Below are 13,160 nucleotides of genomic sequence, written 5' to 3'. Positions count from 1 at the left end.
ACTCAGCCTTAAGCCGTCCTGAGCGTATGTGAGGCTGAAAGGGAAGGAGGAACAGGGTCTGGGCCGGTGAGCGCCATAGATTTTCTTACTTTACTTTCTTGGGCTTGGGCCCGGCCCAGGCAAATCTGGGGTATGGGGGCTTGACTGGACCTCGTTGATGATTGGGAAGTGCAGGTTGAGGGCTTTCGTCTGCCTTTGAGAGGCTGGAAATGCAGCCTCCTGGCCACCTTTAGGCCTAGGTTTGGCAGAGGCTAAGCCAGCTTGCCCTCTGAGTTGGTCCACGGCCCCCGAGGCCAGCCTGAGTGGGAAGGGTGTTGTGGGGAAGTTGGAGGCCCTTAACTCTGCATGGGGTCATTGGCCATGAGGTATGGCCTCCGGACAATGAGAGGTTATCGGGGGTCTCTGTACTGAGCCTGGATCTGGTGACTGGAAGGAGAGGCCTGTGGATCTCCAAAGGTTATGTAGGGGCTGGGCACGGTGGCTCACGCCTGTAATCCCAGCACTTTGGGAGGCTGAGGCAGGTGGATCATTTGAGGTCAGGAGTTTGAGACCAGCCTGGCCAACATGGAGAAACCCTGTCTCTACGGGGTTTCTAAAAAAAATTACCTGGGCGTGGTGGCACACATCTGTAATCCCAGCTACTCAGAAAGCTGAGGCAGGAGAATCACTTGAACCCGGGAGGTGAAGGTTGCAGTGAGCTGAGATCATGCCATTGCACTCCAGCTTGGGCGACAGAATGAGACCCTGTCTCAAGAAAAAAATGAAAAAAAAAAAAAAGTTATGTAGGAAGTCACTGGCCAAGAGATGAAACTACTGTGCACTTGAAGGTTTTCTAGGGTCTTTGGAGCCAGCCTGGGCTGGGAGTGAATGTTCTGGACTCCAGGTTGAGATGTTCTTGGCAAATTTCCCAGTATGGGGTCCAGGTTGGATGATGTGGCCAAGAGGTTAGGCCAGTAATCCTCTGGAGATTCTAGGGAGAAGGGTTCTGAATCCCAGCCAAGCTGTTTGCGCTGGATGAAGTATTATTGCCGTGTCAGTGGCTCTATACAGAACTGGGATTGGATGGCCGGGCACGGTGGCTCACACCTGTAATCCCAGCACTTTGGGAGGCTGAGGTGGGCGGATCACCAGGTCAGGAGTTTGCGACCAGCCTGACCAACATGGTGAAACCCTGTCTCTACTAAAAATACAAAAAATTAGCTGGGTGTGGTGGCACACATCTGTAATCCCAGCTACTCAGAAAGCTGAGGCAGGAGAATCGCTTGAACCCACAAGGCGGAGGCTGCAGTGAGCGGAGATCACACCATTGCACTCCAGCCTGGGCAACAAAGCAACACTCCATCTCAAAAAAAAAAAATTAATTAATTAAAAAAAAAAAAAAAGCAGGGCCAGGCATGGGGGCTCACATCTATAATCCCAGCACTTTGGGAGGCCGAGGCAGGCGGATTACCTGAGGTCGGGAGTTTGAGACCAGCATGACCAACATGGAGAAACCCCATCTCTACTAAAAATACAAAATTAGCCGGGCGTGGTGGCACATGCCTGTAATCCCAGCTACTGGGAGGCGGAGGTTGCAGTAAGCAGAGATCGTGCCATTGCACTCCAGCCTGGGCAACAAGAGCGAAACTCCGTCTCAATTTAAAAAAAAAAACAAAACTGGGATTGGGTCATGTCTGGAGCTTTTCAGTCTCCCTGTCCCACTCTTTCCCATGCCTGATCATTCCTAGAAGATGAAGATATCAGGCTGTAGGTGCAAGGCAGGTGCATGGGGAGGATGAACGTCGTAGTGGAGCACAGGAAGAGGTGTGTGAGATATTCTCCTCTTTAGGAAATCACCCAGGTTTTGGCAGGGCGTGGTGGCTCATGCCTGTAATCCTAGCACTTTGGGAGGCCGAGGCAGGTGGATCACCTGAGGTCAGGAGTTCAAGACCAGCCTGGCCAACATGGTGAAACCCCATCTCTACTAAAAATGCAAAAAATTAGCCGGGCATGGTGGATGCCTGTAATCCCAGCTACTTAGGAGCCTAAGGCAGGAGAATCACTTGAACTCAGGAGCCAGAGGTTGCAGTGAGCCGAGAGCGTGCCACTGCACTCCAGCCTGGGCAACAAGGGCAAAACTCTGTCTCAAAAATAAATAAGTAAATAACATAAAAGGAAATCACCCAGGTTGTCTTTACTGATGATCTTTTTATACTCATGGAGCAGGGTGTTGATACCTAGTTTCATTCAGCTGTTCAGTGGTATTTATGCTTTCGGAGTGCCTTCAGTACACCCAGAGTTCTTTAACCAGGGGTGAGGGTGCAAGGAGTGGTTTATGAGTGGACTTCAAGGAAGTCTAACCCCAAAACCAGTTAATATTGGGGCAGTTCAATTGGCCATTCCCTCTATGGTGTGGTGGGGGCCCGGGGTGCTGGCACGTGAAGTATGCAGTTAATCCCAGCTCAGCAGACAGCCACCAAGCATTATGGCACATGCCTGTAATCCCAGCTACTCAGGAGGCTGAGATGGGGGGATGACTTGAGCCCAGGATGTTGAGACTGAAGTGAGCCATGATTGTGCCACTGCACTCCAGGCTGGGTAACAGAACAAGACTATCTCTAAAAAAAAAAAAAAAAAAAAAAAAAAAGAACAATTAATGGTATGCATGTATATTACGAGGACGGGAGGGCAAAGAATAAGCAAGAGGATAGTTAACCTGTCCAGCCATGAGGCTCAGAGTAATCTGTCAATCTCTTGTCATGCATTCATATGCCAAGTGGTATAAGTGTCTACCATTTTCTTTTCTTTTTTTTTTTTTTTTTTTGAGATGGAGTTTTGCTCTGTTACCAGGCTGGAGTGCAGTGGTGTAATCTCGGCTCACTGCAACCTCCGCCTCCCGGGTTTAAGCAATTCTCCTGCCTCAGTCTCCCGAGTAGCTGGGATTACAGGCACGTGCCACCACGCCCAGCTAATTTTTGTATTTTTAGTAGAGACGGCGTTTCACCATGTTGGCCAGGATGGTCTCGATCTCTTCACCTTGTGATCCGCCCACCTCGGCCTCCGAAAGTGCTGGGATTACAGGCGTGAGCCACCGCGCCCGGCCTGTGTCTACCATTTTCTAACGTGAACAGTTGGTCTCAGGCTGGGTGGCTCACACTTGTAATCCCTGCACTCTGGGAGGCCAAGGCGGGTGGATCACTTGAGGTCAGAAGTTTGAGACCAGCCTGGCCAACATGGTAAAACCTCATCTCTACTAAAAATACAAAAATTAGCCGGGCATCATGGTGCATGCCTGTAGTCCCAGCTTCTCAGGAGGCTGAGGCAGGAGAATCACTTGAACCTGGGAGGCAGAGGTTGCACTGAGCCAAGATCGTGCCACTGCACTCCAGTCTGGGTGACAGGAGACTCTGTCTCAATAAAGAGAAGAGTTGGTCCCCTGGGGGACATTCTGAACCTGATGGTGACTCCCTAAGAGATTTAGAACCATTGGAATAAAGTGGGTTCCTATATTATTTATGGGGCCTGGGAAAGATGACAGAGACTCCCTCGTTTCTTCCCACGCCTGGTGTTGGCCCATACTTCAAGGTGTCTCACATTCTAGCCTGTACATCCAAGCTCAGTCTACAAATCCCTTACACAAAATCAGGGTCTACCATGTGTGTACATCAGTCAGAGTCCACTCTCATGAATACAGGCCTGGGGTTGAGTCCTGTGTAGGGGGACTCAGAATCATTTGGTCCAGGAAATCCAGGGTGCTGAGTTCTCAGAGCATGGTCCAGAAGTGAGGTGGGAGCTCACAGTTCCAGGTAGGCACTTTCTAGATGCCTTTGACTCAGCCTATGCGAAGGGATACAGCCAGAGGAGGTCCAAGTGAGACCCTTTGCCCAGGTTTAAGTCAACACTAGTGTTCTGTACTGGTCTTGAAACAGCCCCTGTGAGGAAATTGAGGGTCTTGGAAGACTTAGCTCCATATGAGTGCTGAAGAGAAGGGCCATTCACTGTGAATGGATGCAGTGAAACCTGTTTTTCTTTTTTTTTTTTTTTTTTTTTTCTGAGACAGAGTCTCGCTCTGTCGCCCAGGCTGGAGTGCAGTGGCGCAATCTCGGCTCACTGCAAGCTCCGCCTCCCGGGTTCACACCATTCTCCTGCCTCAGCCTCTCCGAGTAGCTGGGACTACAGGCGCCCGCCACCACGCCCGGCTAATTTTTTTGTATTTTTAGTAGAGACGGGGTTTCACCGTGGTCTCGATCTCCTGACATCGTGATCCGCCCGCCTAGGCCTCCCAAAGTGCTGGGATTACAAGCGTGAGCCACCGCGCCCGGCCTCGAAACCTGTTTTTCAACTTCTAGTCTAATTCTTTTTCCAGTTAATCCACAAAGGGTGTGTTATGAAGGGGTCTCCATGACCTAGATTCAGCTCACCTGGGTATGACTATAGCTGGTTCTTGGATCATATAGAGCACAAATTTAAGGGAAAAAGGGAACTAAATCACTCCTTGTGGTGTCTCTTTTCTGGAAGTCTTGGATGTACTTAACCAGAAAGATGGAATATCTTTTCTTCTTTTTTCTTTTTTTTTTTTTGAGACAGAGTTTTGCTCTTGTTGCTCAGGCTAGAGTGCAATGGCGCGGGTTGAAGCGATTCTCCTGCCTCAGCCTCTCGAGTAGCTGGGATTACAGGCATGCGCCGCCACACCCAGCTAATTTTTTTAATTTTTTGTAGAGACAGGGTTTCTCCATGTTGGTCACGCTGGTCTTGAACTCCCGACCTCAGGTGATCCACTTGCCTCCACCTCCCACAGTGCTGGGATTACAGGTGTGAGCCACTGCGCCTGGCGAAAGAGTGAACATACTTAAAGTTCATGTAAGATTTGGATAATCACTCAATCTATATAAAATGCTGTGGGGAATTTAACCACCTTCATTTGTGGAAAGAGATGGGTTCACGGGAAGAGTGGCGAGTTCACAGAATTTTTCTAAATTGAATCTTGTTCAACTTGGCTTGGGAAGAGGGCTTGATATTTAAAATAAGTGAAATAGAGGGAGAACTTTTTCACAAAACAAATGATCATCCCTCTCATTGGTCTATTCTGATGGTTTAATTATAATATTTAAGGAGAATTGGTATTTGTGTTGCTGTGTTGACATTGTTACATCAAGCTGGGTTGAGCCTCAAGAAGTTCATGATACAAGGATTTCTGGGAAGCTCTGACTTTGCAGCCAGGGTGTGCCCCGAGCCCCTTGCACATTTTCCCCTTAGTGTCCCATTGGCCAAGCCTATCAGTAAGAATAAGAACTACCAGATTTCAGGCCAGGCGTGGTGCCTTACGCCTGTATCATAGCATTTTGGGATGCCAAGGCGGGCGGATCATGAGGTCAGGAGTTCGAGACCAGCCTGGCCAACATGGTGAAACACCATCTCTAATAAAAATACAAAAAATTAGTCAGGCATGGTGGCAGTTGCCTGTAATCCCAGCTACTTGGGAGGCTGAGGCAGGAGAATTGCTTGAACTGGGAGGCGGAGGTTGCAGTGAGCCGAGACTGCGCCATTGTACTCCAGCCTGGGCAACAAGAATGAAACTCTGTCTCAAAAAAAAAAAAAAAAAAAAAGAAAGTAATGTAAGTATTAAAAAGAACTGAGAGGCTGATATCAAGCTCTACCCTCTGGCAGGACACAGGCTTGTGTCTGCATAACCTGTTGTTTCCTTGCTCTTTCCAGACAGGCAACTGCAGATGATTCCTACCGAGTCAGCCTAGGAAGAGGAAGGGGGGCAAGGCTTTTGAATCTAGGGAGGGGGAGTACTTTTAAGAACAGCAACAGACCAGGCATGGTGGCTCACGCCTGTAATCCCAGCAGTGGATCACCTGAGGTTAGGAGTTCGAGACCAGCCTGGCCAACATGGTGAAACCCCATCTCTACTAAAAATACAAAAAATTAGCCGGGTGTGATGGTGCATGCCCGTAACCCCAGCTACTTGGGAGGCTGAGACACAAGAGTCGCTTGAACCCAGAGGCAGAGGTTGCAGTGAGCCGAGATGGCACCACTGCACTCCAGCTTGGGTGACAGAACAAGACTCTGTCTCAAAATAAAAACAAAACAGCACCAGCAGTGTCCCTACTCTTCCAAGTCAAAGTGCTGTCTGCTTCTGCCATCTGTGCTCAGTGCAGGATGGCTTGGGTTGCACTGTCAAGAATGCAGGAAGAGGCTAAAGAAGCGCTCAGGGTGTCATCAGCATAAGGGTTACAGTGTAAAGGGCCCTGGAGATAACTCTAGGAGGCGGTCTCTAAGGGGATATCCTTAGGTGGGGTTCCCCATTCTTGGGGGCTTTTGTTCACTGAAAGGGGAGTTCCCTTGCCCCTCCTCCCTTTTAGGTTCCCCGAAAGCCCACCGATGCTCCCTGTCAACTATATTTGGCTTACACAGAATGCTGCCCTTTGAGCAGTCTCCAACTCTCTCGATCATCAATGAGCAAACCAGTGGGGGAGCTGAGTCACAAGCAGATGATGTGGGGCTGGAAAGCGAGGGGGCCACACTCAGATGGGTGACCACGTAATCGTCCAGACCCCTGTACCCTTCCTCATTGCTGGGTCTAGTCCCTCAGGGCTTTCCACACTCCTTCCTTGTCTTGAGGGACTCTGTATTTCTGTGTTGGAGGAAGGGTGTTTCCCTCTGTGTACATACATATCAGAGGGACTGATGCTTTATGTGTCTTTTATATGGGTGTCTAATGCGTCCCTGGGTGTGGTGTGTGTGAGGAATTAGAAAGCTCAGAAATGGAAAATACTTAACGTTCAGAGTAGCAGATGAACACAGCTCTCACATTTGCATTTTCCCTTTCGTTCTGACTCATCTTCCCCTCTCCCCACCCTGTTGCCCCTCCACCAGCCTCACCCATTGACACACCCTGTCTGATCTAGGAAGGGTTAACATGTACCCGTACCCATATGGAGGGAAGGCATGGTGGGCCTGGAAAGAGACAGTGGGAGGCTGGTCTGAACATTTGAGGGTCCTGGAGCCAAAGGGAGAAACAGGAGCTTAGAGACAATATTTGCGTCTAGGAGGGGACCAGGACTCTTAGATCCTTCTCCCTTAAGAGAAGCCTATGGGAGGCCAGGTGCAATCCCAGCACTTTGGGAGGCCGAGGTGGGTGGATCACCTGACATCAGGAATTCGAGACCAGCCTGGCCAACATGGCGAAACCCTGTCACTACTAAAAATACAAAAATTAGCCGGGCATGGTGGTGGGCGCCTGTAATCCCAGCTACTTGGGAGGCTGAGGCAGGAGAATCGCTTGAACCTGGGAGGCAGAGATTGCAGTGAGCTGAGATTGCGCCACTGCACTCCAGTCTGGGAGACAGTGAGACTCCGTCTCAAAAAAAAAAAAAAAAAAAAAAAAAAGAGAAGCCTATGGGGAAGCTGACTGTGCCTTGTCACCAGAGCAGCTTACCAGTACCTGACTTGTTTATCTTCCAATCATTTACTGTGTATCTGATATACACCAGGCACATATCATAAATGCTTTATCAGCTGGGCGCAGTGGCTCACGCCTATAATCCCAGCACTTCAGGAGGCCAAGGCAGGAGGATCATTTGAGCCCAAGAGTTGAACACCAGCCTGGGTAACATAGTGAGACCCCCGTCTCTACCAAAAATTAAAAATTAGCTAGGCATGGTGGCTCGAACCTGTAGTCCCAGCTACTCAAGAGGCTGAGGTGGGAGGATCACATGAGCCCAGGAAGCTAAGGCTGCAGTGAGCTGTGACTGTACCACTGGGCAACAGAGCAAGGCCCCATCTCAAAATAAACATGTCATCAAAATTTGTTGGATAAATGAAAATTTTGCTATAAGGATCAGGGATAAGAGAATAAGAAGAAAGTTGAGCCTCTCAGACCCCATCCTTTCCCCCAGATTAAAGAGTTCTGAAGTGTGAAAAGAGGGGAAACCTCCGGGGACCTTGACCCCTTGGGCAGGAAGTGAAAGAAACCCAAGTCCTGATTTCAGAGAAATGTCATTTGTCATCAGCCCAAGAAAAGGAGATTTTTCTCTTCGAAGACCACCACAGGTCCTTCCTGGGGTTGCCCCTTTCAGAGCTTGATGGGAGGATCTGAGTCACTCATACACCCACCCCCAGGTCATTCCCAGCCAGCAAATGAGGCTTCCCAGTACCAAGTCAGGGAGAGGGAGGAGGCCGGCTTCTGTTTCCTCCACCCTATTCTTGGGATCCAAATGTTTCAGTCCTTTTTACTTCTGCAGCTGTGTGCTCTGCCGTCATCTCTAAGAAACAACCATACCACTGAATGCTACTGTGTACTTACAAACCACACTCATATTCGTCACGTCATTTCATCTTCACCCCCACCTCCAAATGAGGTAAGCAGATATTATCCCTATTTCATGAATGAGGTTACTGAGGCCCAGAGAAGTGACTTGCCCAAGATGACTCAACTAGTAAATGGCAGAGATGAAACTCAAAGGCAGGGCTGATTATTCCAAGGTCCTTGCTGCCACAGATACACTTCTTTGACTCTAGGAGTTCACAAGCAAAGTGAGGAGACAGGAGGCTGGGGCAGAATGTGTGCATTCTGGAGGTAGAGGGGGTGGTCTCTCCTGCAGGCAGAAGGCAGAGGCAGGGTTAGAAAACCACACCCCCTCGGGGGGACTGTGGCAGACTGATACTTGGGACATCCAATGGAGGCCTGTGAGGTCAGGGGCGGGGCTAGCTCCAGGGGGGGCCCCAGGAGCCCCAACAGTAGTTCAGAGCATGCGGTGTCCTGGAAGAAGCTACAAGCGGTGAGTGATGGCCTCTCCCCAGCTGAGGCCTTCTTCCCATCACAACTCTTTCTGTCCCCTCCCTGCCAACCTAGAGCCCTCTCCCTGAGGTGTCCAAGTGTAGCCCTCCCTGCCCCAAGGGCCCTTGCTCACAGGGAAGCTGCACCTAGGACTCTGCCTGCTGGGTGCTAAGACACTGAGGTTCTGGTTCTCTTCATCTCTGGGTTCCCAGCTCTCTTCTTAAAAGCCAATGTGGTGGTTTTGATGTGTGAGAAACTCCTGCCTGGTTGGGTGCTGTCTTTCTATTCTTCACTTTTTGTCTTATGAAAAACAAATTAAACCATCTCCTTACCCGAATCTTGAGAGGAAACAGCTTCCCTGTCTCCAGTCCCCATGTCTTTTCCTCTCATCTCCTCAGGGGTCCATTCTCCAAAACGTCTCTCCATCATTGGGTCAGGAGCCTCGTCTCCTGTGGCTTCTGCACCTGCTCTCCTCGTTCTCTGGATGGGAATGTCTGGTTCCTTCCCTGAGGATGTGTTCTAGAAGCTTCAGCTTCACTGTGATGACTGCCGGATGCCTTAGTGCCTGCGCTTCTGCAGCCAGGATCCCTATCATACTGCCCTCTCTGCCTTTCAGGAGCGATGGGCTTTTGGGGGAGGACCCATTAGCTTTCTAAGCTCTCCCATGAAACTGTGTCGTGCTCCATCCCTTAGTGCCAGGGTTGACTGGGTTTTGCGGTGATCCTCGTCTGGAATGAAGAAAGCCTGGCTTGCGCAGAGGTGTTTCCCTGCAGAGGGGCTTGGAGAAGCAGAAGTGGCAGTATCTGCTATCTTTTACGTCAGAGACTGCTAACTGGAAGACTTCCCGCATGCCTGTCTTGAACCCACTACTAGATATTTCTGTTAACTGACTGGCCCTTGCTCTTTAAGTACTGAATTTGGTCTGATTTCCATTCTCTTGCCACCATGCCTACCTGCTATGATTCTGGATAAGCTCCGATCCTCTCTTGGGTTACTTTATTTGCTCACTCAGGACAGAGGGCTCTGATCTAGGACCAGCAACTCACACCCTCTCCCCTCACATCCACAGGCTTGAAATGAGATGAGATGTTCCTCCCTCCCCTTTCAACCATGGACCTCACACTGTGGACTTTCTCTTAGAGCCTCTGAGATTGGTACTCAAGCAAGGCACAATGTCCCTGCCCCCCATAAGACTGCCCAGCCCCTATGGCTCTGATCGGCTGGTACAGCTAGCAGCCAGGCTCCGGCCAGCACTATGTGATACTCTGATCACTGTAGGGAGCCAGGAGTTCCCCGCCCACAGTCTGGTGCTAGCAGGCGTCAGCCAGCAGCTGGGCCGCAGGGGCCAGTGGGCTCTGGGAGAAGGCATCAGCCCTTCTACCTTTGCCCAGCTCCTGAACTTTGTGTATGGGGAGAGTGTAGAGCTGCAGCTTGGGGAGCTAAGGCCCCTTCAGGAGGCGGCGAGGGCCTTGGGAGTGCAGTCCCTGGAAGAGGCATGCTGGAGGGCTCGAGGGGACAGGGCCAAAAAGCCAGATCCAGGCCTGAAGAAACATCAGGAGGAGCCAGAGAAACCCTCAAGGAATCCTGAGAGAGAACTGGGGGACCCTGGAGAGAAGCAGAAACCAGAGCAGGTTTCTAGAACTGGTGGGAGAGAACAGGAGATGTTGCACAAGCACTCGCCACCAAGAGGCAGCCCCGAGATGGCAGGAGCAACGCAGGAGGCTCAGCAGGAACAGACCAGGTCAAAGGAGAAACGCCTCCAAGCCCCTGTTGGCCAAAAGGGAGCAGATGGGAAGCACGGAGTGCTCATGCGGTTGAGGGAAAATCCAGGGGGCTCTGAAGAAAGTCTGCGCGAGCTCCCTGGCCCCCTTCCCCCAGCAGGCTCCCAGCAAACCAGCGTCACCCCTAGGCCCTCGTGGGCTGAGGCCCCTTGGTTGGTGGGGGGCCAGCCTGCCCTGTGGAGCATCCTGCTGATGCCGCCCAGATATGGCATTCCCTTCTACCATAGCACCCCCACCACTGGAGCCTGGCAAGAGGTCTGGCGGGACCAGAGGTGAGTGGAGGGGTCTAGTGCTCGGCCTCCAGGCTGGGAGGGTGTGGCCCAGGAGGTGCAGCCCTGCTGGGTGGAAGGGCACCGCGTCTCTACTGCACAGTTCCTGAGCTGGGGATGAGACAAGAAGCTGCTGCCACAGGGCATGCCAAAGCCCAGTCCCCGGGGGAGGACTTGGGATACCCCCTCTTCAGGAAGGGGCCAGGCTCCCAGGTTTAGCCAAGGCTGTAACTCTTCCCCATCCCATCCCAGGATCCCACTGTCCCTAAATGCCCCCAAAGGGCTCTGGAGCCAGAACCAGTTGGCCTCCTCCAGCCCCACCCCAGGTAAGCCCCTCACTGTCCTGCATACACCTGTAACACGGTGTCTTCTCTGGGGAGGGGCTCCAGGAGTCCAGCCTGAGCAGGGCCCCTACCTCCCACTGTTCCCTCCAGGTTCCCTCCCCCAGGGCCCCGCACAGCTCAGCCCTGGGGAGATGGAAGAGTCTGATCAGGGGCACACAGGTGAGTCGGGCGGGGGCACTCGTGCCTCAGCCCCACTGTAGCCCTTGATTTCCTGCCTGAATGGTACAGTGAGTTGGCGCTGGGATTCCTAGCCCTGCCCTCCTTTGCCTTCTCTGTCCCCACAGGCGCACTTGCAACCTGTGCGGGTCATGAGGACAAGGCAGGCTGCCCACCTCGCCCGCACCCTTCCCCGGCCCCTCCTGCTCGGTCTCGGCCCTATGTGTGCTCTGTCTGTGGAAAGAGGTTTTCACTCAAGCATCAGATGGAGACGCACTACCGAGTCCACACAGGTATGGGCGCCCTGCCCTGTGTGAACTGTCGGTTTTCTTCCCAACTCCGCTCCTGAGTCTCCACCTGCGTGCCCGGTTCCCGCGCAATACCCTAGCCCCGTGGCCCGATCCACCCCTAACTTGGCCAGCTTTCGCCCCCTTCTTCCTAACTTCACCGGCCTCCCCTTCCGACCGCTCTAGGAGAGAAGCCCTTCTCCTGTAGCCTTTGTCCTCAGCGCTCCCGGGACTTCTCGGCCATGACCAAGCACCTGCGGACACACGGGGCCGCTCCGTACCGCTGCCCCCTGTGCGGGGCCGGCTGTCCCAGCCTGGCCTCCATGCAGGCGCACATGCGCGGTCACTCGCCCAGCCAACTCCCGCCCGGATGGACCATCCGCTCCACCTTCCTCTACTCCTCCTCGAGGCCGTCTCGGCCCTCGACCTCTCCCTGTTGTCCTTCTTCCTCTACCACCTGACGGGGTGTCGGTAGCGTCTTAGCCAAGAGTCCAATTAAGAACGAAAAGCGGGCCGGCTCGGCTTCTGACCTGGTACCGCTGCTACGGCGGCCTAGCAAATTCCGCCCCAGAGGCGCCCCAGGAAGGGCGCCGAGTGCCCTCTCCTGGACGATCGCGGGTCGCAGAAGCACAGGCCCGCGAGCCCTACAGGGTGAGGACACTGAAGTGTGCAGAAGCGAAGGTTAACAGTAGGGGGGATTGTCGATCTCATCACCATAATAAAGAGTTTCCTGTGCCCTCCCTTCAGGACTAGAAAGCCGAGTTTAGTCTGTGCACACCCCCGCCCACGCCCCTTGTCCTGTAGCGGCCCCTGGTGGCCCTGCGTCCGCCGTCCAGCAGGGTGGACACTTCCACCCCCGAGGCGCCCCGTCCTCCCCAGGAGGCAGCCGGCCGCGAGGACTCGGTGTCCGGGCACACCTCGCGGCATGCCCGGACCTGGGCTGGTGGGGGCTGTGCGATCGCAAGTCACTCGCCCCTTCCACTGCAATCCACGGCGCGCGGAGTCTGATCTGGGAACGCACCGCCCAGGCGACAGAGGAACGCGTGCTCCGACCCTGCTTTCGGCCACCCGCCTCCTCTCCGGGAGCACACGGACCCCGAGACCGCGGCTTCTCCGGCGTCTTCCCTCTACACCGTGCCGAGCCGCCGCCAGGTCGTGCCTGGAACCCAGATTAACTATGCTTTCCACCGCTCCTTCTCCAGCCCACGCCTCCTGCAGCCGCGAACTGCATTTCCCAGGGCCTCGGGGGGGTCCCGGGGCCCGAGCCCGCGGCACCCTGGGAGTGGTAGTCCACGCGGGCCGCCGGCCTAGCCAAGAACAATGGGAGGAGCCTGGGGCTAGGACCACACCTCCCGGAGACCCGGCAACCCGCTTTCCGGGTCCTGGCCGGGAACCCCGCAGTCTCGGCCCTCGCGCCCTGGCTGCCGGCGGAAGAAGCCAGGCGTCCGGACTACATTTCCCGGAGGCCCCCGCGGCTCGCCCCTCTGCGGCCGCGACGCGGGGTCTGTGCTCCCCAGGCGCGGTCCGAGGGCGCCGGCCGGCCACGGACTCCCTCTCCC

At 53.5% G+C, this 13,160-nt stretch overlaps 1 protein-coding gene across 3 annotated transcripts; it reads left to right on the top strand.

Moving 5' to 3' along the window:
* Window positions 1–12,344, top strand: ZBTB32 (zinc finger and BTB domain containing 32). Of its 3 annotated transcripts, XM_030820121.1 has the most exons (7): window positions 1–66; window positions 8,229–8,345; window positions 10,773–10,817; window positions 11,067–11,140; window positions 11,249–11,317; window positions 11,443–11,607; window positions 11,788–12,344. In XM_030820121.1, exons 2-7 carry the CDS (start codon window positions 8,341–8,343, stop codon window positions 12,060–12,062), a joined length of 633 nt encoding a protein of 210 aa, XP_030675981.1. In that variant the 5' UTR covers window positions 1–66; window positions 8,229–8,340; the 3' UTR covers window positions 12,063–12,344. The 3 variants fall into 3 exon arrangements, with proteins under 3 accessions (XP_030675981.1, XP_030675982.1, XP_030675980.1); XM_030820122.1 differs by lacking the exon at window positions 11,067–11,140; XM_030820120.1 differs by lacking the exons at window positions 1–66; window positions 8,229–8,345 and having other exon boundaries at window positions 8,857–10,817.
* The last annotated feature ends 816 nt before the right edge of the window (window positions 12,345–13,160 follow it).

Source organism: Nomascus leucogenys, chromosome 10, assembly GCF_006542625.1.
Source record: "Nomascus leucogenys isolate Asia chromosome 10, Asia_NLE_v1, whole genome shotgun sequence".
NCBI classification, from domain to species: Eukaryota; Metazoa; Chordata; class Mammalia; order Primates; family Hylobatidae; genus Nomascus; species Nomascus leucogenys.
Note: the sequence above shows the minus strand (reverse complement) of the source record. Positions and strands in the feature narration are given on the sequence as shown.

Excerpts from the sequence above, each read along its gene's own strand:
- ZBTB32 (XM_030820120.1), top strand. The coding sequence starts at position 9,937 with ATGTCCCTGCCCCCCATAAGACTGCCCAGCCCCTATGGCTCTGATCGG. Across the intron at positions 10,818-11,066 it reads GAGGTCTGGCGGGACCAGAG|GATCCCACTGTCCCTAAATG; the intron begins GTGAGTGGAGGG and ends ATCCCATCCCAG. Across the intron at positions 11,608-11,787 it reads GCACTACCGAGTCCACACAG|GAGAGAAGCCCTTCTCCTGT; the intron begins GTATGGGCGCCC and ends CGACCGCTCTAG.